This window comes from Strongylocentrotus purpuratus, unplaced genomic scaffold (genome assembly GCF_000002235.5).
Source record: "Strongylocentrotus purpuratus isolate Spur 01 unplaced genomic scaffold, Spur_5.0 spur5_scaffold_20, whole genome shotgun sequence".
NCBI lineage: Eukaryota > Metazoa > Echinodermata > Echinoidea > Camarodonta > Strongylocentrotidae > Strongylocentrotus > Strongylocentrotus purpuratus.
In genome coordinates this window covers 19,230,920-19,254,852 of record NW_022145606.1, presented here as the reverse complement: position 1 = coordinate 19,254,852, position 23,933 = coordinate 19,230,920, and the positions used below count along the sequence as shown (strand labels likewise).

At 38.0% G+C, this 23,933-nt stretch overlaps 1 protein-coding gene across 3 annotated transcripts; it reads left to right on the top strand.

Moving 5' to 3' along the window:
- Positions 1-1,589: 1,589 nt before the first annotated feature.
- LOC578382 (protein YIPF3) lies at positions 1,590-22,846 on the top strand. 3 transcript variants are annotated; one of them, XM_030992997.1, is made up of 10 exons: positions 1,590-1,685; positions 3,262-3,447; positions 4,272-4,378; positions 5,175-5,220; positions 5,621-5,713; positions 10,041-10,172; positions 10,914-11,033; positions 16,593-16,716; positions 19,922-20,103; positions 22,778-22,846. In XM_030992997.1, the coding sequence occupies exons 1-9, from the start codon at positions 1,644-1,646 to the stop codon at positions 20,071-20,073; spliced, it is 1,002 nt and encodes a 333-aa protein (XP_030848857.1). In that variant the 5' UTR covers positions 1,590-1,643; the 3' UTR covers positions 20,074-20,103; positions 22,778-22,846. The 3 variants fall into 3 exon arrangements, with proteins under 3 accessions (XP_030848857.1, XP_030848859.1, XP_030848858.1); XM_030992999.1 differs by lacking the exon at positions 19,922-20,103 and adding an exon at positions 18,262-18,300; XM_030992998.1 differs by lacking the exon at positions 19,922-20,103.
- The last annotated feature ends 1,087 nt before the right edge of the window (positions 22,847-23,933 follow it).

The following is a 23,933-nucleotide window of genomic DNA, read 5'->3' as shown; positions in this document are numbered from 1 at the left end:
AACTTTTATAGCCCATAGTCTCAGCTACATAGAGCACAAACTAAGCTAGATAGTGCTCAAAGATTAATGTCATGTAGATCCATGATTTGAACTAAATTGGTACCTTCCACAGGCTTAACACGCAAATTAAGAAAATCTGTCAAGTTACCTTTAATCGCACATTTCACTATGATGTCATCAAAATGAAAAATAATATGCAGTTAACTTGTAGACAATTGCCTCAACTACAAGATATTAACATTAAGAAGAGAATCAATCAATATTTAAAGAGATACAATCAATTTTCCATAAATATGCTGACGTCATAATATGCAAATTCGTATTTTGAGTTCCAAGGTCAATATGATGATGACAAGATATACTTAATGGCAAAATGAGACATGGAATCACATCTCCGACTCATACTCTAACCGAATATGAAAAAGAATTGAGGGTTCCCGTCAATCCCAAAGAGTCATAAGGGTTTTGTGTAGGCATGTAATTGTTGCCCATATGCTATGTATTACATGAGCACGCGCGCACGGACGTTATCTAGCTTGAACGGACGCTCATTCCCTTATTAATGATCATAAAGAGATAAACATGGTATCAAATTGTTCGGGAAAACATGAGGAATACTGTGTCCAAAAAAAATCCAGGATGAATTATTTTGCGTTCGGCCGTGACAAACGAAAACGCGCGCGCGATTCTCTATGAAATGCTTTTGCTAATAATGGCGTACGCTCGCGTTTTTTGACGTGAAATTGACCGGACTGATATTGACCTTGATCCTGGTAAATATGAATGAGAAATGTCTTTTCGTTATGAAGATATGATCATATTTTGATTTTCACAAAATTGCGCCTGGATGACGTTATCAATCAAGGTCAAGGTTGAAAACCTGTGCTCTTTCCTCATGCCTATACAAATTTCAAGGCATTTGATTGAGCCATTTTCAAGTTATCGTGCTAACAAAAAAGTGGTTAGAAATAAGAAAAATATTCTAACGAAAACACAAGGTGATCTGTATTATATACAGCCCACCTGATAATACATTTCATTTATAATGCGCTTCATACAATGTTTCTAAACGCAAGAGAAAGAATAAAGGATAAGGATGTGGGAGGAAAAAGGAGTTACCTAGAAGTCATTTCGAATATACTGAAATAACTTTGCATTTATCACTGTACGTCCCACACTGAACACTCATTCCATGTCGTGGGAAGTTTTTTTTTAAAAGTAGAGCAGCAAGCCACATTCCCCAATACGCGCATACCTCTAATCGATTACATGTATGTGCCCCCCCCCCCCCAAACATCAAATTCTGGCTACGTGCCAGCTCCCCCCCCCCTACCTCACCCTAAAATCTGAAAATATCGCTTCTCGAAATCTTAGTTCTAAGCAAATGCCAGATTTATTGCTAGAAATAATAAACAATCATCACGTAGGGCTACGTCATTTTTTAAATTTTACGATTTTATGCAAAGACTGATAATACTTTTTTTTTACCCTGTAGTTTCTCAAATGGTAAACAAAAATTAATAACATTATAAATTCGTGTTTTTTTTTTTTGTTGAAAAAATGGTATTAGGCCTAGTTTGTAAATAATTGAAATATATAATTATATCATTTTTAAACTAAAGTACGAGCCTGAAACTTCCACCATGGCAAATTTTTCTGAGTGGAACGCGAAAAACGACGAAATGGTAAGTAAAATCGTTCACACTTTAAATTATGCATTTTCTGAAGGGTTTTGTCGATCAGTCTCATTGAAAAATATCATTCATCGTTCTCGTGTATTCGTTATTAAAATGTGTTGTGAATACATGATATGGTGATTTAACTTATAATTTATGTTGTGCAATATAGCAGCCGATGACTGAGTTGTGATCCACGTATGTACGGAGTGTTGTGCTCATGCCCAGCCGGAGCGCCGGGCTTGAACATCAGAGTTCGCTGTAGTAGTAGCTCGCGGTGCAATGCAGTAACATTACAAATACAATAACATTGCGATGACATGTCAGGACGACATGACTAGCTTTAAGTTAACATTATAATGGAATTTAAGGATGTTTGTGCCCGAAGGCTAAGGCTTAAGTAAAGGGCTTGGACCTTGCCCTTGGTCATAATTTGAAATAAATACGTTGTCGTTATTGATATCAACGAGCCGCACACCTAATTAATTTCAAATTTGGCATTCATTTGTCTGTGGGCGCGGGCTGTGGTTGTGTGAAGAGGGAATATGATTAGGACTTAAGTAAAGACAGTGAAGTTTGCATTAAATGTAATAGATCTAGGACGGTCCCTATTTATTTAACTACAAGTAAATTGGATCTTCAAGTACACAGCACTGCACTGCACTGTAGTCTTTAAAAGTATGAAGCTACATGTACACTGACAACATGGTCATTTCATGAAACCAGCTCCATGACAGTTATCTTTGTCCGCGACTGACTAAGATGTCAGGAGGAGGATAACCCATTTCACAAATTCATGATTTTGATACTATCGGCTAATAAAATAAAGTCTTTGCTACGATCAATCAGATTTTATTCTGAATTACCCAAAGAGATTGTGAGGCAAAAGTAAGCCGCTTACTTCTACTCAAACTGTTCGAAAAAGTAAAGATCTAAGAGAGTGGTGGCACAAATGATTCAAACATCCAATTGGGCGCGAAAACATGTCTTATTAATGACATCGAACAATTTATAAACGATGATGAAACTTGTGGTTGCTTTGGCGATGAGGGAATAAAAATTGCAAGTACACTGTAAGAAGATACCATGTTCATAACTCATAGTAGTTAGTACGTAGTAAAATATAAAAAAGACCGTTTCTATTTCTAGTTCAGAAAATAATGAAAACAAGAGATAAACATTTTCAAATTGTCATTTGTTGTATTTTTGTTCATTTCAGACATTCTTGTTTCTAATTTGAAGTAGATCGGTACATGTCCGTCACGTTGTGACGCTCTTGGCGCTGCCCTGATTATTACCCTGGCTTTAGCAAGGCAGCCACTGTGGCGCTCTAGCATTTCAAGGAATTAATTCCTGCCATTTATGATCTACACATACATGTAGATGTTGGCAATTTGAGACTATCTGCTTGGTCAGAGAATAACTATGAATAAATTCATGATTTCTATTTTATGTCCATTACACTTTCCAGACCTTATTATCATTATTATTATTATTTTTATTATTATCATCATTATTCTTATTCTTCTTCTTATTATTATTGTTGATATTATTATAATACTGTATCACCATCTTACATACCCAGAATGCATCTGCAGTGATTGATCTATCTGACGCCAGCTACCTTGAGAGGGACGATGAGACCACGCCCTCGTTGGTACGGCAACCACCTGAACTAACTGACGATGAAGCAGATCATGGAAATAGCCAATCAGAGAAGACCTCTGAAACAACCTTCATGGATGCTATGAAGGGCCAGATGGCAGATTCGGTATAAATGATTAAATATTTGTTACATATTTTTGCTTTGGTCAACTAGTAGAATGCCACAGGTGTTTTTTGTCACATTCACAATGTGAACATGTACCCTACAAAAATTGTATTAAAGTTTGTCTGCACTAGTTTGGCCAGGAGAGATTAGACCACCCAGCATGGTCACTGACAGGTGGTTATCTCATCAACTCAGCTCTCAATTAACATAAGAAAAAGAGGATCACGGGGGACCAACGGGCACCGCTTAGGCATTGTTTTCTATATAGAGGGAGCAAGTAGCTACAAGTAGAGCAGTAGGGCTTTAAGGTAGCGGTGCAGAATTTGAATCAGAAGCAGAAAAGAGTTAAATATCTATTATTATTATTATAATCATCATTCATTTTGCCCAATTATAAAAAGCACAGGTACATGTACAAAACAATGGCAAGAGACAAAATACATGTACATAATAAGAATATGAAATAATAACAAGAGTGGGAGCAGCAAGTGGGTCAGGGTGCACACAAGTGAAAGACAACACTTGCCCAGAGGCATGTGTCCCTGCGCTTGCTACTCCCAGTAAATTGATTTCAAATAAGTGAGCATTTACATCAATCAATTAACAAAATCGTTTCTATAAATTATTTTTACATCTCTCTCTCAGAATTGCAACATATAATTGTATTGTTTTCTTTTGCTGTGTTGAGCATGTGTTTCTTAGTAGGGTAAGCCAATGAGGATACATTATGCCAGGAAGCCATGGCCACTGTGATACCATTCTCTCTCTCTCTCTCTCTCTCTCTCTCTCTCTCTCTCTCTCTCTCTCTCTGTGTTATGACGTAGGTATGGCAAGCCAGTCGAAAGCAAGCCAGGAAGGCATTTGACATCTATGGCAACATTGATATCCTCAGACCATACTTCGATGTTGAACCCAAAGTGGTAGTTGCAAGGTACGTACAAATCAGATTTTTCTCAATAGAACTTGTTTTTGTTTGTTTGTTGTTGTTTTGTTGTTGTTGTTGTTTTGTTTTTTTTTTTTTTTTTGGGGGGGGGGGGAGAACTTCGTGAAAGGGGAAGTCCATCCTGATATTAAGTTGGTTTATATATAAGCAGACCAATGAGAGTATTAACATGTCAGTAAAAGTTTGAGAAATTATGGGACGGGAGCTCGCAAGATATGTCACATACTGTAGTTGCCAATTTGAGTTTAATTGATCGCAATTTCATAACTTTCTTATTTTTAATCAGAATTTGCTCAAACTGCTCCTCTCATTCTTCTGTGCAAACCAACTTAATATCAGGGTTGACTTCCCCTTTAAACCCAAAGTAACGTATTCTAACTTGTTTATTGAGTCATGCCACCTGTCAGTTATTCCATTCAGTTGAAAATTATTGTAGCTGTATGATATGATGACTTGGCCAAAAGAAACCCCATTTTTACCTGTCAATCTAAGAAGATTTGTGATAAGATGTGAGCATTGTTATATTTGTTGTTATACTCTCGTCATGCAAGGATGTTTGAGTAAGAAGTTATGCTTCATCAATAAAGAATTGCAACATTTGACATGCATCACTGATGTACCGGTATACATGTATTTTATATGAAATATACATACAATGTACATACATGTATATTAACATACAGGTGTACATGTATATTAACATTATAAAGAAAATGTGACTCATCTGCATGTAATATAACATTTATTGAACTTCCACGTCTCTGTTTTTGTTGCCAATTTGCAGGCTGTTGTTTTCGTTTGTACCAAGGAAGCTCACTGGTAATCCGCAGGTAAGTGGATTATTGGGCAGTTGACATCACTGATATTGTTATAAAAAAATTGTCTCCTGAAGGTCATGTGGAAAAGTATTGGATATTCTACCAGTCCGAGAAAATCAATGGTGGACGCTCATTAGCAAAATAAATCATGAAGCAACATGAACCATTAGAGAGGCCTGGTTATTATGATGCTCTCTCAGCCAGAAGTAAATAGAGGCTAGATATAAAATGCATAAGACGTAATTTTACACAACAGTAGTCGGGAAGAATCCTGTTTTATATTTGTTTTACTGTACAGCCAATGAACTATTCATGTTGGAAAATGTAATAAACTTTTGAGAATTTGTTTCTTTTCCCTTCTACATATCATGATCTTCATTTGATATAGTTTTATTGCTTGTGTGTTTTTCAGAAGGTAGTGGGTGAACTGTATGGCCCTCTCATGGTGGTCTTCACTCTGATTGCCATACTGCTCTATGGAATGAAAGACTCTGGACACATTGTGGTAGGTATCTGTGTTTGTCTGTATGTGTGTATGTCTGTCTGTTTGATCGCCATTTGATTAATTATGCTGCCTATTGCGTACAAAACACCACTACTCAAATTGTAGCAAGTTATTAATTTTGATATTCTAGGTTTATATTGTACTTGATAGACACTTTTGTTTCTAATATAAGCACTTCATAGACATGTACTATCAACCTAGTCATAGGCTTTCCTGCATATGATGCATGCACATTCTCAACTCCTTGGGGAACATTCCAGCCCGGTGCCATTTTTCAGATGCTCACAGCAAGCTACAATGACTTTCCCATCCTACCGGATACCTATAATACCTGTGTGGAGAGAGGCAAATGGTGAATTAATGTCTTGCCAAAGGACGTTAGTCCTGGGCTGGGATTTGAACCCCCAGCCCTTGGATTAAGAGTCAAGTGAATGAACCACTATACCACAGCACCTACACCTCTACCTTTCAAAGTTGGTTTCGGTTTTAATGTTCATTTGTTTTACCTGAATACTAAGAAATCATGTGTGTATGTAAGGGCGTGTTCACACCGCAAGGGGGGACCGTGGGCGGACCATGGATCGCGCTATCGTAGCGCGACCCACGGTCCGCCCATTGGCATTCGCCGGATCCACACCGCAGTGAGATAGCGCGGTCTAACTGCACCCCCTTTTTTGAGAGGTCCTGTTGTCATGACGCGTGACGTTCTGAATAGGCCATTTTCGTAATGTAACCAAATGTAATGCATACGTCTTTGTAAAGTGCCTCAATACAAATTATTTCATTCACCTGATAAGAATAATAGTATTTCAATAGACAGAATCCAAACTGCATACATTAGTTGTTGTCAGGTTGGACAAGCATTATGGCTTGACCTACCTATATAGCAACACTTAATATATGCAGTTGCATTCTGACTATTGAAATACTATTGTTCCTATCAGGTGAATGAAATAATTTGTATTGAGGCACCTCACAAACACTTATGCATTAAATTTGGTTACATTACGAAAATGGCCTATTGTACCGATTCAGATTCAGATCGCACCAAAATAGAATGAGTATAAAATTCCCCGCGTGTAGAACGATGAAATCCGGCGTGCTATCGTAGCTCGGGTTCACACCGGCAGAGATAGCGCGCTCTCGTGGACCACCCCAAGAGGTGCTCCAGTGTTGGCTCGCCGTGGCTCGCTGTTGGGCGGACCGAAACGACGTTGTACCTTCCACACCGCAGAGATAGCGCGGTCTAGCGCGCGCTAGACCGCGCTATCTCTGCCGGTGTGAACAGCCTCTAAGTTAGTAACCAGGGGACCAACGGCTTTAAGTCCTCTCTTGGTAATGAGGATTAATTCCTTACCAGTGGACACTACCGCATCAAATTGGTTTTGAACCCGGGACTTCCAGTGGCAAGACCAGGCGCGGATCCAGGGGGGGGGGCCGAGCGGGCCTTGGCCCCCCCCCGCAAAAAAAAAAAAAAAAAAAAAAAAAAAGAGAAAAAAGGAAAAGAAGCGAAAGGGAAAGAGGAGAGAAAGGGAAAGAAAGAAGAGGAAGAAGAAAAGAAAAGGGGGAAGAAGGAGATCGGGGGGGTCGAAAGGGCTTTGCCTCCCAGGCTGTTGACCCCCCCCCCCCCCCCATAAAACAAATAAGAGAGAAGGAAGGAAAGGGAAAGGAAAAGAGGAGATACTGGCGTACTGATAGGGAGGGGGGGGGGGGGGGTTAGTGGAAATCAAATTCAAATGTGGTTTATTTCTAATTCCACAACGGTGGATTACAAATAATGCTGAAATTACATCATTTCCTCACTTTTTCCTCACTTTTTAGTAAATTATACGTTTGTATGTGTTTGTTGGAAAATGACCAATTCCTAAATTTGCAGCCAGGCAAGAAATATGATTCTTGAGATTCCTACATGTCAGGGCCCGAGGTACGGTGGGGATCGGGAGCCTCGAGCTCTCCCCCCCCCCCACACTTTGTTTGAAAAAGTATATTAAAGAGAAATAAAATAGAATGAGAGCAAGAAAGAAAGAATAGTTAACTGCCAGTGTTAACAAATAATGAGGCATCAAAATATGCTCATCTAACCGTGATTAAATGCCTAAAACCCCTAAGCTTCCGTGGGCTCTGCCCCCTGAATCCCACCAAGGGCCCTACGGCGGGCCCTTAGATGCTCATCTGACGGTAATTTAATTCCTAAAGCCCCTGATTTTGGGGGGCTCCGCCCCCTGGACCCAACACCAAATAGTTACCTGCCAGTGTCACGAAATAATAAGGTATACAAAAAAAAAATATGCTCATATGACCTTAATTAAACGCCTAAAACCTCTGAGCTTCCGGGGCCGGCTTTGCCGCCGCCCCAGACAAGGATTAACAATCGAGACCGTACAGCGAATCGTCTTTTTTCTCTCATAATCTTATGAAACGTGAAGCTTTCGCGCTTTGCGCGGGAGGGGAACCTAAATTCAGACAAGGATTCAGAGGCGAGAACGGTTATACCAATCTTTTATGATTTAATAAAACGTAAAAGCTTCCGCGCTTCGCGCGGAATGGAGGGGGGGGGAACTTAATTCTGACGAGGATTATTTTCGAGAGCGGTACAATGAATCGTCTTCTTTCTCTAATGATTTAATGAAAATTAAAAGCTTCCGCGCTTCGCGCGGGAGGGGGGGGGGGAGGGGACCTGAATTCAGACGAGGATTAAGAGTCGAGAACGGTACAACGAATCGCCTTCTTTCTTCAATAGTTTAATGAAACGTCAAAGCTTCCGCGAATCGCGCAGGAGGGGGAGGGGGTAAACTAAATTCAGACGAGGATTAAGAGTCGAGAACTGTACAACGAATCGTCTTGTTTCTCTAATGATTTAATGAAACATAAAAGCTTCCGCGCTTCGCGCGGGAGGGGGGAGAATCGAAATTCAGACGAGGATTAAGAGTCGAGAACTGTTCAGCCAATCGTCTTCTTTCTCTCATAATCTTATGAAACTTAAAAGCTTCCGCGCTTCGCGCGAGAGGGGGGGGGACCTGAATTCAGACGAGGATTAAGAGTCGAGAACTGTACAACGAATCGTCTTCTTTCTCTAATAATTTAATAAATCCTAAAATTTTCCGCGCGTCGCGCGAGAGGGAAAAAACTAAATTCAGACGAGAATTATTTTCGAAAACTGTACAACGAATCGTTTTCTTTCTCTTATAATTTAATAAATCCTAAAATTTTCCGCGCGTCGCGCGAGAGGGGAAAAACTAAATTCAGACGAGAATTATTTTCGAAAACTGTACAACGAATCGTTTCTTTCTCTAATAATTTAATAAATCCTAAAATTTTCCGCGCGTCGCGCGAGAGGGAAAAAACTAAATTCAGACGAGAATTATTTTCGAAAACTGTACAACGAATCGTTTTCTTTCTCTTATAATTTAATAAATCCTAAAATTTTCCGCGCGTCGCGCGAGAGGGGAAAAACTAAATTCAGACGAGAATTATTTTCGAAAACTGTACAACGAATCGTTTCTTTCTCTAATAATTTAATAAATCCTAAAATTTTCCGCGCGTCGCGCGAGAGGGGAAAAACTAAATTCAGACGAGAATTATTTTCGAGAACTGTACAACGAATCGTTTTGTTTCTCTAATGATTTAATGAAACGTAAAAGCTCGCTTCGCGCGGGAGGGGGGGGGGAGAATCTAAATTCAGACGAGGATTATTTTCGAAAACGGTACAACGAACCGTTTTGTTTCTCTAATGATTTAAGGAAACTTAAAAGCTTCCGCGCTTCGCGCGATAGGGGGGAACATGAATTCAGACGAGAATTTAGAGTTGAGAACTCTACAACGAATCGTTTTCTTTCTCTAATAATTTAATAAATCCTAAAATTTTCCGCGCTTCGCGCGAGAGGGCAAAAACTAAATTCAGACGAGATTTATTTTCGAGAACGGTACAACGAACCGTCTTCTTTTTCTAATAATTAAATGAAACGTCAAAGCTTCCGCGTTTCGCGGAGGAGGGAGGGGGAAATTCGCCCCTCCCTGCACCGACCCCCCCCCCCGCATCACGTCACTGTTGGTCACCATTACGTACCAATATTTGGCTCGCATATTTTCAAATTTGGGCCCCCCCCCCTAAGAAATCCTGGATCCGCGCCTGGGCAAGACCACTGCTGTTCCACTAAGACATTGTGCCTCACTAAAGTATGATTATGTAATGTAATGAGTATATGTAATTTTGCACATGACCAATCCAGCCATTAGGCTGCGACACATGTCATTAATAAACCTTGAATTGAATTGAATTGAATTGAATGATATCTTACTATGTAAAGATTGAATGTTTGATTTACAGAAAGAAGGTACCTTGATGGGATCCTCTGTAGGGATCTGCTTTGGCTACTGGTTTCTGGCTTCTCTACTCTTCTACACGGCTTCATACGTCTGTAATACATTCATCACTTTCCTACAAGTACTCACATTGACTGTAAGTATTTTTTGTTATTATTTTTTATTTATTAACATTTATTTCCTTCTCAAAGGTACAATATGAAACACAATGTATATAATAATATATATGCAGGGAATAATTTTCCTCAAATTTTTTGATTAGCAATTTCAGCCGATGGATAAATATTTCAAATGAAATTCTGTACATTTCTATGGAAGAAAACTGCTGCACAAAAGATATTTTGTATAGCAGTCATGCAAAAATACATAGCAAATTGCGATGCGATACCAGGAAAATTATTCCCTGATATGTAACAATTTTTACACTCTTGCAAACAATGCCTCATGTTCATCCAAACGTGAACACATACCTCACAAAAATGATAACAAATGATTTGGGATAAAACACTCTTTCATAAGATGTATAATAATTTACTGTTCATAGATGATTTTTAAAATAATTAGCAATTTTCTAGGTGTAAACTTTTTTTTGACTCACACGGTAGTCGACAGGCAGGTGTAGAACATATGGGAATTGAACACTTGGGTAGTAGAGGAACTGGTTGTATGCTGACCAAACGGCATCAAACCGTAGTAGTAGTAGTTGTAGTTTTAGAAGCAGTTGTTAATTCATATTCGAAATGTACCAGAGTATAAGCAGTTTTGGCAAATGATAATTCTAAACATACATTTGTTGTAGTAGTACTAGACTTAACTAAGCATGCATAAATTATTATTGTGGTTCAGCTCAATTTATATTTTCCTTTGTTCTTTTCAGGGTTATGCTATGTCTTCATACTGCATAGTATTGTTTATGGGTACAGCCCTTCATAGTGATTCACACACCTTATTCTACTCAATGTGGGGAGTTTTTGGTGGATTATCTGCAGCTAAAATGGTAAGAATATAATGATAATAATAATTTGGATTTATATAGCACTTAATACGGAACACCGTCTCTTAAAGCGATTTACAGAGATTATAACCCCAATCATCGGATTCAACCACGCACAATATGCACCATCTCCACTCCCTGGGGAGTATTCCTACCATATGGTCACCGTGTGGACATAGGTAATAACTGACACAAATGCTTTCGTCATCCTACCGGGTCCACATTTCTCTCTTAGGTATTGCGTGGCAAATGTAGATTAATGTCTTGCCAAAAGACATAAGACATCGTTTGTTTTACCTGACTGCTAAAAAGCATGTTTATGCTTGTAAGCAAGCAACCAGGGGACAGACAGCTTTAAGTCTCGGCCATGGAAGGTCCAATTGGTGCCAAATTTAAAGACGACCACTTTATAATTTTTATGCCTCCGCTACAAAGTAGCCGGAGGCATTATGTTTTTGGGTTGTCCGTCCGTCCGTACGTCCCGTTCTCGTGATCGCGTTATCTCAAGAACCGATTGGTTGATTCCCGCCAAACTTGGGTCATGTATGTATCTCACAGAGCCAATGAACTGATTAGATTTTGGGGTCACGAGATCCAAGGTCAAAGGTCACAGGGCTCATTATTTATGCGAAAATGGCTCGTGATCGCGTTATCTCAAGAACTGATTTATGGATTCCTGCCAAACTTGAGTCATGTATGTATCTCACAGAGCCAATGAACTGATTAGATTTTGGGGTCACGAGATCCAAGGTCAAAGGTCACAGGGCTCATTATTTATGCGAAAATGGCTCGTGATCGCGTTATCTCAAGAACCGATTTATGGATTCCTGCCAAACTTGAGTCATGTATGTATCTCACAGAGCCAATGAACTGATTAGATTTTGGGGTCACGAGATCCAAGGTCAAAGGTCACAGGGCTCATTATGTATGCGAAAATGGCTCGTGATCGCGTTATCTCAAGAACTGATTGATGGATTCCTGCCAAACTTAAGTCATGGATGTATCTTGCAGAGCCAATGAACTGATTAGATTTTGGGGTCACAAGGTCAAAGGTCAAAGGTCACGGCTCATTATGAATGCAAAATAGCTTCAAGATTCAAGATTCAAGATTCAAGATTATTTTATTGGTCCATGCATGCAAACATTACATAGAAATTTTGCTTCCAATGGCTTTTTTGACAGTAAAATACAAATGATAGAAAATGTAATATAACATTTAACAATAGAAAACTATGTACATAAATATGGATAACTGTTTATAGTGTGCATTATGCCCCTCAATTTCCTATTGCCTACATTTAGCATGCGTCATAAATTAAAATGTCTCATAATATAATATAGTATTTCTCGCCACCACCCCCCCCCCCCCCCCCCATCCGCTAGCTCCCGATCCACAGATGGTTTGGATTTGCAGAAAAATAACAATAATAAATACATTTACATTCAGATTTCATAATTATAAATACGTGATATAATTACGCAACACTTTTACAGTAAAATGAACTCTTAACGATTGAAAAAGTTAAGTTAACAATTTACCGGCACAGTCGTATGAATAAGTAACATGCGTCATAAATTAAAATGTTTCATAATATGATATTTCATTTCCCGTCAGCTCCCCCCCCCCCCCATCCGCTAGCTCCCGATCCACAGTCTCCAGCTATCCGTTTAATTGCACTTCAATATCAGCTATTGAAGTGCAATCAAACGGACAGCTTTCAAAATCAACAATAGCAATTTCAAATCCAGTAGGAAATATACGATTATAAGGATAGGTAGGTAGCCTTATGTATACATTTATCGCGTCACAGTTGAATTATACACATGTATGGAATTAGGGATGAATGAATTACGAGAGCGTGAAAGGCGAGTACGGGGAGGGCACAGTCTTATTCCAGAACGGTTGAACCTGAAACAATCATTGAGAAGATGAGTATTGTCTTTCATTATAACTTTAACTTTTGCAAGTAAGCGTTTTTCATAAAGTGCTGGAACAGGGGGCAGATCTGATCCTATAACCCTCTGTGCGACTCTTCGAGTTCGGTCTACTCTTCCCTTTTGCTCGTTTGACATGTTACCAAAAGTGCAGATCAGATTGAATGTCATTACGCTTTGGATGATCGATTGGTAGAAGAGCTTCAGGATGGTTCTATCGATATGAAAGCTCTTTAGTTTCCGTAAGAAAAACATCCTTGTGTTTGTTTTCTTTTGAACAGACAGACAGTTTTGCTTCCAAGAAAGCTTATCATCAATGATTGTTCCCAGGTATTTGTACTCATGTACCTGCTCAATGACGTCTCCATGAATACGGAGTGGCTCATGTATTGTATTGCCTTTCCGGAAGTCAACGACAATTTCTTTGGTTTTACTAGTATTCAGTGATAGGTAATGGTTGTCACACCAAAGCACAAAGTCTTCAACTTGGGAGATGTATTCATGAGGGTCATTGAACAGGTAGCCTGTTACCACAGTATCATCAGCATATTTAACTAAACTGCAAGAGGATTTGGTGCTCGTGCAATTACTTGTGTACAACGAGAAAAGAACGGGAGATAAAACGCAACCTTGTGGAGCACCTATGTGGGTCATCATTTCATTTGACCGATGATTCCCAGCTTTGACTGACTGGATTCTTGAACTGAGGAAATTTTGGATGCATGGAATAAGTCTCGGATTCACATTCATATCAATTAACATTCGTACCAGACAATGAGGAGCGATCGTGTTGAACGCACTCGAGAAGTCCGCAAAAAGTGAACGAGTGTACGATTTAGCATGATCAAGATGCTCATATATCTTGTGGAGAAAAACAAGGGTAGCATCTTCAACACTTCTATTTGACCGATATGCAAACTGATATGGATCTATTAGACCCTGTGATTCTTTTAACAATTCGACGAGAAAGAGCCTTTCAAAGCATTTCATGATGTTTGATGTTAACGCCACCGGCCGGAAATCATTTGGTTCCTTAGCTTTGTTTTTCTTAGGGATAGGTATAATTGTGGAAGTCTTCCACAGTTTGGGGATAACCCCTGTATCCAAGCACATTTGAAAGATACGACATAACAATGGAGCTAACTGTTGGTTACAACACTTCAGTAGTCTATTACAAATGCCATCTGGGCCGGTTGCTTTGTTTACCTTTACCTTTCCTAGTACCTTTCTGACACTCTCCTCAGTTACACATATTCTATTATTACCACCATTAATCTGTGAAATTAAGTATTCTAAGTGACCTTTCAATTCACTGTTTTCCTTACGAAAGTCATGTACTTCGAATCTACCATAAAAACGGTTAAGTTCATCGACAAAGTCTGCAGAAAAGTCAACTGGCTTTTTCTTGCCTTTGTATCCGGTAATAGATTCCATCGCGCGCCATGCTGCCTGAGTGTTGTTCTGCGAAAAGTTACGTTCAAGTTTGCGTTTATAAGCCAATTTACAAGACTTAATCTCTCGGTCAATCCGTGTTTGAACTTCTTTTAGCTGACTACGATCGCCGCTCCCGAACACCTCTCTTTTTTCCCGTAGCAGCTTCTTCAGCGAACTCCTGACCCACGGTTTATCATTAGCATAAACTCTTTGTTCCTTCACGGGTATTATTGTCTCAGCACAGTATCGAATGTACTCAGAAAGTACATCGACCGACTGATCCATTGTGTTGTGCGATTCGAAGAACAGATTCCAATCCGTTGATTCATAACATCCCCTAAGTTCATCTATTGCTTCCTCGGTCCAGCACTGACGAACTTTTGTTGCCGGCTTATTTCTTTTGAGCTTCTGTTTATACAACGGCATTAGTAAGACATTGTTGTGATCGGATGCCCTGAGCTGTGCACATGCCTTTGTTGTGTATGCCCTGGGAACATTTCCATAGCAACGATCTAGAGTCGCATCGTTACGCGTGGGTTGCGTAACGTACTGATCAAAAGTAGGCAAAACATTTTCAAGTGTGCACTGATTAAAATCCCCGATGACAAATTTCGGGCTATCAGGCGAAATAGCTTCCAAACGGTTTATCCTATTAGCAACTACCTGACTAGCCTCCCTCACGTCTGCTCCAGGATGGATATAGACAACCATCACAAATAGCTGGCTAAATTCTCTCGGCAGGTAGAAAGGGCGAAGTCCAACAATCATAAATTCAATATTTGGGGTACACAGTTTTTCCTTGATTGTCCAGTCATTACACCATTGCTTATTGATATACATGCAGACGCCTCCACCCCTAGATTTCCCGGAATCAACTGTCCTATCTGATCTGGCCAGATGAAAGTTTCCCATGTCTACCTCTTCATCGGGTATAGACTGATTTAACCACGTCTCTGAAAAACAGAGCAAACATGATTCTCGATATTCATAAAGAGAACGGGTACTAGTGCGAAGTTCATCCATTTTATTGCGTATCGAGCGGACATTTCCGAGTAAAATTGTTGGAAGTGGTGGTTTTGACTTACGATTCCGAACGCGATTTCGCGTCCCTCCTCTTTTCCCGCGCTTTCTCGGCTTAATCTCCCGGGGAAAGTGTTCGTATCCATCAGGCCGAGATACGGGTACTCGCGGGCGGAGTGCGAGTAGATCAGAACGAGTGTATGTGAGTCCATTCGGCGGAACAGGGTGTTCAGCAATTACCACAAAATGACAGGAAATGATGAACAAGACAAATACAAGCGCATATACACGCAATACAAGAGTTTCACCTGACATGATGAGAGATGAATAAACATTAACACATCGTTTCAAGTGAAAAAAACAGGAAAAAGTTGAAGTCAAAACAGAGAGAAAAAGCCAAAGGTGGTCGCTACCGAGCAGCGCCCTCTTGTGATCGCATTATCTCAAGAACCGATTGATGGATTCCTGCCAAACTCAGGTCATGTATGTATCTTGCAGAGCCAATGAAATGATTCGATTTTGGGGTCACCTGGTCAAAGGTCACAGGGGTCTTTATGTATCCAACAATAGCTTGTGATTGCATTATCATGAGATCAAATAGACAGATTACTATCAAACTCAAGTCATGTATGTATCTTGCAGAGCAAATGAACTGATTAGATTTTGGGGTCACCAGGTCGAAGGTCAAAGGTCACATGGCTCATTATGTATGCCAAAAATAGCTTGTGCATGCATTTTCATTAAAACCCACAGATGGATTACAATCAAACTTGAATTTAAAAATTGTTTCTGTTTTGGTTTGTAAAATTGCTCTATGGCGGAGGCATCATTTTTGACTGCGCGCAGTCAAAGTTCCATCTAGTTTTAAAAGAAAATTTGGTTATGTTATTACTTTATTTCAATTTATGCATTTTAGATATTTATTAATATTGTGTTTAAATATAAGGTATATTTAGGTTAATCTTTTAAAAAGGTTTCTGAGTACATCGTCAACAAAATTGTGTTGAACATTTTTCAAATCAAATCTTTTGCATTTTTTTGTTTATCAAATTCTTATTTAGTATATCATTTGTTATCTCTTGCTACCTAATCTCTTTCTCCCTATCATCTTTCTCTCTCTCTACATCATTTTTCCCTCGCTACCATCTCGTTCTCTCTCTCTTTCACACACAGGTTATGGTATATATTTCAAGAACAACGGCCAAATCTCAGAAGCTGATTATAGCAGGCATCGTAGCATCCATCCATCTGTTATTCCTCCTCTATCTCCATTTCTCCTATCACAAGATAGTAGAAGGTAAGAATCTTAACTCATTTCATCATATATAGTTCCTAGGGTACATCTACAGTGTACATGTAGGTGAGAGTTGGTGTTCAGTATTGCTGAAATAGTGCATTTGAGATGAAATTTCTAGAACTTGTTTGTTTAATTGCTCTTGTAGCGTGACTTGGTGCCATAAATCCATAATGGTATGAAAATTATACACACTGTCACTCAACTATGAGCAGAGTAATGCCTTGTATGCAAAACATTAGGGTTAGAGGTATGATTTAATGACCATTGAGGAGGGAAACATAACTTCTTCTATTTTTAGCTGTATACTTTTGATGATGATCACAAAAAGAAATGACATCAATTCAAAATATCAAACCAATTAAATAAAAATCACCAACAGTCTTTTTCAAGACTACACCAACAGTCCTTTTCCGGCGTAAATATTCACAATTGAATGACACACGCCCTTAAAACTAAAACAACAACAACAATTCAGGACTACACACCCTCAAGAAAGATTACCGAGAGTCCTTTTCAGGACTCTTCAATCCTCCCTCTCTCTCTCACATGGTGCATCGGCAAGCCTACTGAATACAAAAACTGTGCCGCATTTATTTTGAGGCCCTGTTAGGCATAGTAATGTTAACAAATTCCATTGTTGTTCCAGTTTTACAAAAATCTTCTAATGTGGAATAGCGGTATATCAGCTTGATCAAACCAGAGAGTGGTCACCTTCAAAGGTTACTCTGCAAAACTCACACATGGTCACATATTCATTTATAAGGAATCCCTATATGAAGAAATGAGTGGTGTACAAACACGGCATGTAATATGTTACCAATTTGTTTAAAAACAGAGCTGTCAAATTTTATAAGCTGCAATCAATTGTCACACAAACATTATTCTTTGTATATGTATTTATCGTTTTCACTGACTTCACCACTCAAATACAAAGTTCACCAATGGCATCGAATAGAGAGGTTAAACAGTTGTTTGACGAAAAATCAGGTTTTCTTATTAGGGTTACAAGTTTAACGTTATACGGATGGTGTGATAGAGCCTCACATAGACGCAGAAGCGTGATCACTCAATATTGTTGTTTGCTCAAGCTGTATTATAGTGAACCAAAGATGCTCGCCTTGTAAAATGCATGTCCCTTTATGAGTGTGTATAGGAAGTGTTCTCACCACTTGCACTAATATATTCCAAACTAAATGCACATGTGCTTGCGTTTATTGTTGAAAACTGTATCTTTTGTTTGCTCATAATATGTTTGAATGCAATAATATGCACAAAACTCTACAATAAGTAATGTTCTTTGACGGAGGAGAAGATTAAAATAGACTGAAAGCACTTGGAATAAAGACTGTTTACATGGAGCCAGGCTTCTTAAAGTTTTGACGTCATTACTCCTCTGTCGCAGGGCATTGTTTTCTCTTGTATGCATTAATATGCATGTTGTTGATTATGAGTTAATTGCTTTGTTATGTTATTGTCATGCTTTACTTTAACCTACACTGAAAAGAAGCCTTATTTTGAGTGTTATATTTCATTAAAAACCCTTAGGTGTATGATGCAGTCCCAGATGTGCTTTGATTTTTTTCGGTATGACCCAACAATTTACCTATACATCTATAAACATATCCTGTCATAATTATCCATATAAACCCCTCTGTCTGACCTAATTGACCTTTAACCCTTGTACATCATTAGTTAACTGTGGTTGGGATTTTTAGTTTACTTTAAACTATGTTAGTGTTTTATTTTTAAAGATGTCAGTAGATGGATGTAGCCTCATCTCTGTTTTCGTTGATCCATCCATTCATTACATTTACATTTCTCCAATAGCCATTCATTTAACAAATTTCAATCACAACATTTATTGTATTTTACCCCATGAAATGGAATGTATCAATTTGTGTTTGTTGAAACGAACAAAAGGACTTTTGTACATGTAAAGTTTATCGTATTCATTTGCATGTAATGTCATTTTTGGGGTAAATGGCAATGTTTTAATGAATATTAAGACATGGTATATAGCAAAAGGTTTCCACCTAATAATAATAATGATAATAATAATAATAATGATGATGATGATGATAGTAATGATAATAATATTAAAGATTATGAAAATAATAATAATGATAAACTTAATTATAATAACAATAACAATGATGATAATAGTAATAATCATAATAGTGATTGACATAATTACAATGATAATGATACCACTAACAATGATAATAATAATACTAATGATTTTAGTGATAATAATAATGATAATGATAATAACATTGATAATAAATAGAAGAAAGGATAATGTGAAAGTAAACAAGTGACTTTGACATTGTTATCACTTCATATTATGAACACAATGATAAGATTGGTCAATTCAGTCTCACCCTTAAGTCAATACTTGTTCTGCCCTTTCAATATTTGAGGGCAATTTGCAAACAACTGTCCATGTTGTTTGCCTAGTAGTTAGATTTATGCTTAGTCATGGGGCAGTACCTTTAAATAAATGGTGACTTTCTATGTTTAGATCTTTAGTATGTAGAAGTTTTAAAGTTTTTAGCAGAAAAGGGTGTCCTTTTTTCTAAAATTTAGAGTCTGAAAATGGAGGGGTATGATCATGATGGTTATTCTTACTAGATTCTGCCTGCAAAGTGAAGAGAGAGAGATAACCTCTCTTTTTAAGTACAAAAGCATTGACTGGTTTCTGTTGCATGTAATGTACTCATTGAATACTAACTCACATATTACTAACCTACTAAAAAACATATCAATGTATAATCATCACCGTTTTCGTGGACCGTTGAATCTGTCAATTTGGGATCAAATTTTCAAATTTTGTTTTTCCTCTCGAGATGAGATCTATCTGCTGAAAAAAATGTTGGGGTCCTATTTAAGGTGAAATTGAAGAAAAAAAAATGGATTCATCATTTTCGAAATAATCAGTAAGTCTAAACTTTCAAATATGTTTATTTTGGAAGTAACATATTGCAGTCAATCGACCTATTCATCGGTTCATGATATCGAAGATGATGCATGTATATATTCCTACTAATCAATCCTGGGCCCCGTCTTATAAAGAGTTTGCAATCCCCTATCTCTTATGTGTATACTTGCGATCGATGTCGACAGCGAATAAGTTGCGATTAATATCAACTCTTTATAAGATGGGGCCCTGATATTCTTGTGTGTGTATGTATGCATGCCTATATAGATCTCACTCTAGCTCTTGCACCTGATCGTGATGATGTGTATGAAGTTCCAGTGGTAAAGGATGTTCATGAGGTCATTGATCATGGAGTAGCTGATCTAGCCATTGATCCAGACATAGATCAGCACCCCCTTATAGCAGATCCTATTTACTGATGCTCCAACACAGGATCTAAGATGATATGTGTATGTAACACTTTTACTTGCACTTTCAGGGGGGAATCTTTTTATGCCTCCGTTATGGAATAGCTATCCAGAGGCATTTTGATTTTGGGTTGTCTGTCCGTCCTTACGTCTGTTTGTCTCGTTCTCATGATCGCATTATCTCAAGAACGGATTAATGGATTACCGCCAAACTTAGGTCGTCTGTGTATCTTGCAGCGCCGATGAACTGATAAGATTTTGGGGTCACAAGGTCAAAGGTCAGAGGGTCATACATGTATATATGAAAAATAAATTGTAATCGCGATTCTCTGAGAACATTGGATTGCAATCAAAATTGAATTTGAAAAATTGCTTCTGTTTTTGGTTTGTAAAATTGCTCTTGGCCGAGGCATCATTTTCAACTGAGTGCAGTCGAACATCCATCTAGTTAATTAATGGCAGCAAATGCAGTTAAGTCTTGCAACAAAAAAGCATACATTGTGTGCATTATGTTTGCCCTCTCTACTCGTGCATTTGCTATATTTCTTACAACTATGAATGAAAAATTATTGAACCAAATCGCAAAATGTAAAATGGCCGTCTCTTAAGGGTTTACCCATCAAAGAGCTCTATGATAAGTACTCCACGGTGACAGTTCCTCTGCTGCAAATAATCTGCCTAACGGTGTGTTCCCATTGGATTTCACATACTGTTACTTTTCAAACTTTTCCAGGTATGCCCTTCTGTAGAAACACTCCATAATGTCCATCTCTCCTGCAAAGGCCTATGCTGCATGCACAAAATAACAAAGACCTTGCTGTCTGATTAGCTATGTAAGCACCTTTCAAAATGATACTGGTCAAGGGAAGTTTGCGGGCCTCTAAATATAAACTTATTTGGAATTAAAATTCTAGGAATCATTTGAGAAAATAATGAAGTTTCACTTTTATGTTTATAGGAATTGCAGTCACGCCAGCAATTAACATTCCTGAAATCACTTTAATTTGTTTGCGTTAGTGACTATCTTTGTAGTCTCAGTTGTATTGAATGGTCAATGATGAAATTAAAGTTGTTTATTCTTGTCCATTGAGGGCAGCATACATGTACATTTGTTTCACCCAGAGCTATCAATACACAGAGTTTGGTCAACTTGGTTTTACTTGGTCACAACACGTTAGTGCTTGCCCAACAAAGCAGTATTCGCCATATTGTACCCAACTTGAACCGGGTTAGCCCAACTCTCCTAATCGATGGCTCTGGTACCACCCGTTCCTGTTGATATGTGTTTTACAGTGATTGCAGTTAACTAATTCAAGCATGTGGTTTGTGCCATGTAGTAATCAATATTTGCCTCTATGCATGTCTATTAAAAATGGAGATTGATTTTGAATATACATACCTTAATGTACCAATCACCTTAAAAAAAGGAAAGTAATTTGTATACACCTACAATGTATCATATAAACCTCAGAAAACCTTACCCAGCCTTTTTATGGGCTAACAGAAAGGGAGTATTGGGAAAATAGAGCATAACATAAAAGCCTGTGCACATAACCCATGCGGCCTTATACCATGCACATGTGTATGGGGAGTATTTCACAAGTCACTTTTCAAGTTCAAGTTCAGTTTATTCAATTCCAATAAAATATACAAAACAGAATAAGAGTATAAGTCGATCAATAATACAAAATAAGGTAAAATTATAAAACTATAAAGTGATACATCAGATAACAACATAAGATAGAGCATTATTGGAATTGGGTGGCCATAAAAAACCATGTGGATTTGTCGAGACGACATATGCTTGTATTATACTTGCTTTTGAAGGTGTATTTAAATTTTCAGTATCTCTTCATAGAAGTAATATTTGAACTTCTTGCAACTTGTGTCATACAGCTCCAGGGGGGCGTTTCACAAATCCTTTTTTCAATGTCAAATAACAAAAATCACTGACAAATCTGCTGATAACCAATCAGAAGCAAGGATTTCAGTAGCTTATAACACCAATTGTCATTTGTCACTGATGACAAGTTTTGTGAAATGCCCCCCCTGGTCTGATATGAGGCATGGAAGAAATGTATATTTCAACTTGAAACCTGAATTTGAGGAAAATTGAGCAAAATCTAAGGAAATTCTGGCCCTTATTTAAAGAATCAGAAGTTTGATTTGTGGAAGCACTGATTTGAAGCTCATATTTTGCAACCCCTAACAAACGGAACACAATATATTTTGTTGATTAGTACACTTTAATTATATGGGAATTGTGTTTTATGTAAGATGTATAGAATTGCAAGCTTGCATTTATGCTTACATTTTCTTAATGTGGCCCCCATTTACAAATCAATTGTTAAATCCAGTCGAGTGAAAAAATAAAAAGGTTTGAATGTCTTCAATTTTCCCCTCCACTATAAAACCAGATTTTTATGGTCTCTCAGCTTGAGAGGATCAGGTTCCCACCTCTTTGATGATTCCAAAACCTCACAGTATAAGCCAATGCTTTTTTGCTACATGATTAACCTTCTGCAATCGCTTCCATGCAGTTTCTGTCACAATGCAATTGCACAACTAAAACTCAATTTTATATTTAGGTATGCATAATACCTACATGTACCTTTCCAATGTAAATACAATTTCCCCATTAGAAATCATTTAAAATGTATAATGGCCAAACTCATTGATTATCCAATTCTCCAACATCCTATTCTATCATTTACAGCGATCGACCGGATATAATGGCAATCACTGCAGCGAGTTGACTTCAAATCTAGGAGTTATCACCATAACTATAACATTGGATTGGATTACAATGACTGGTGCCCTTTTGAGGTTGGATGTCACGATTTTCTATCTATCTCTGCCCCAAAGCTTGGAGGCTGTTGGGGGCGACAATGAAATGGACCTGCGGCACAGGTTCTCCGTGACTTTCTGTCTTCAGTTGTTCTTGTTATTTATTCAAATGGCATTCTCATCCACTGCTTGGTGTTATCAGTCCATGTCCTAGTTAGTCTGCCCCTCTTTCTTCTCCCATCAGTTTCTCCTTGCAAGATGGTATTTTCCAAACTATTCTTCCATCTAGTTACATGCCCAAACCACTGTAGCTATCTTCTTTGTGATGAGGTGATCATGTTACCTGATATGACTTTCCATGTTCTCTCTCACTTCTCGTCACAATTTTCAGTGTTGCTTGTGATGCTGCAGTGTGGACAGTTTGGTCAAAAAATTTGAATAGACTTAAGGAAAATTCGGAGTTAAACACCTAGAGTTTTAATAGTTTAAACATATTTGTGGCTTACACCCAGTAAATAAGATTGATTGATCGATCTGTTATTGAAATTTCTCCCAGGAAGCATTACATTTATTTTTTTTTTAAAATATAAAAAAAAACCTATAGTTTTGTAGTTGAATATTTTAAACAATATGTTTTTACTATAAATATGCCATTTTTGGAATGTAATCAAATTTACAGTTAAGTGCCTCAACGCACATTATTTAATTTACCTATTACAAATAATTATATTTCAATAGAATAGAAATTGCATACACATACTTTTGTTAGGCAGGGAAAGCCAAAGGCCTAAATTCACAAAGGAGGTTTGTCGATAAACCTAGGTTTATGTGCATCATATGACACGTTTTTTACAAACCTGGTTTGTAAAAACGCAGTGAAACGTGTCATATGACGCACGTAAACCTAGGTTTGTCGACAAACCTCCTTTGTAAATTTTGGCCAAAATGTTTGTCCTACCTAACAACTAATGTATGCAATTGGTTCTGACCATTAAGATACATTTATTTGAACGCTGGGTGAATGAAATAATTTGTATTGAAGTGCTTCACAAAAGCATATGCATAAATTAAGTTACATTACAAAT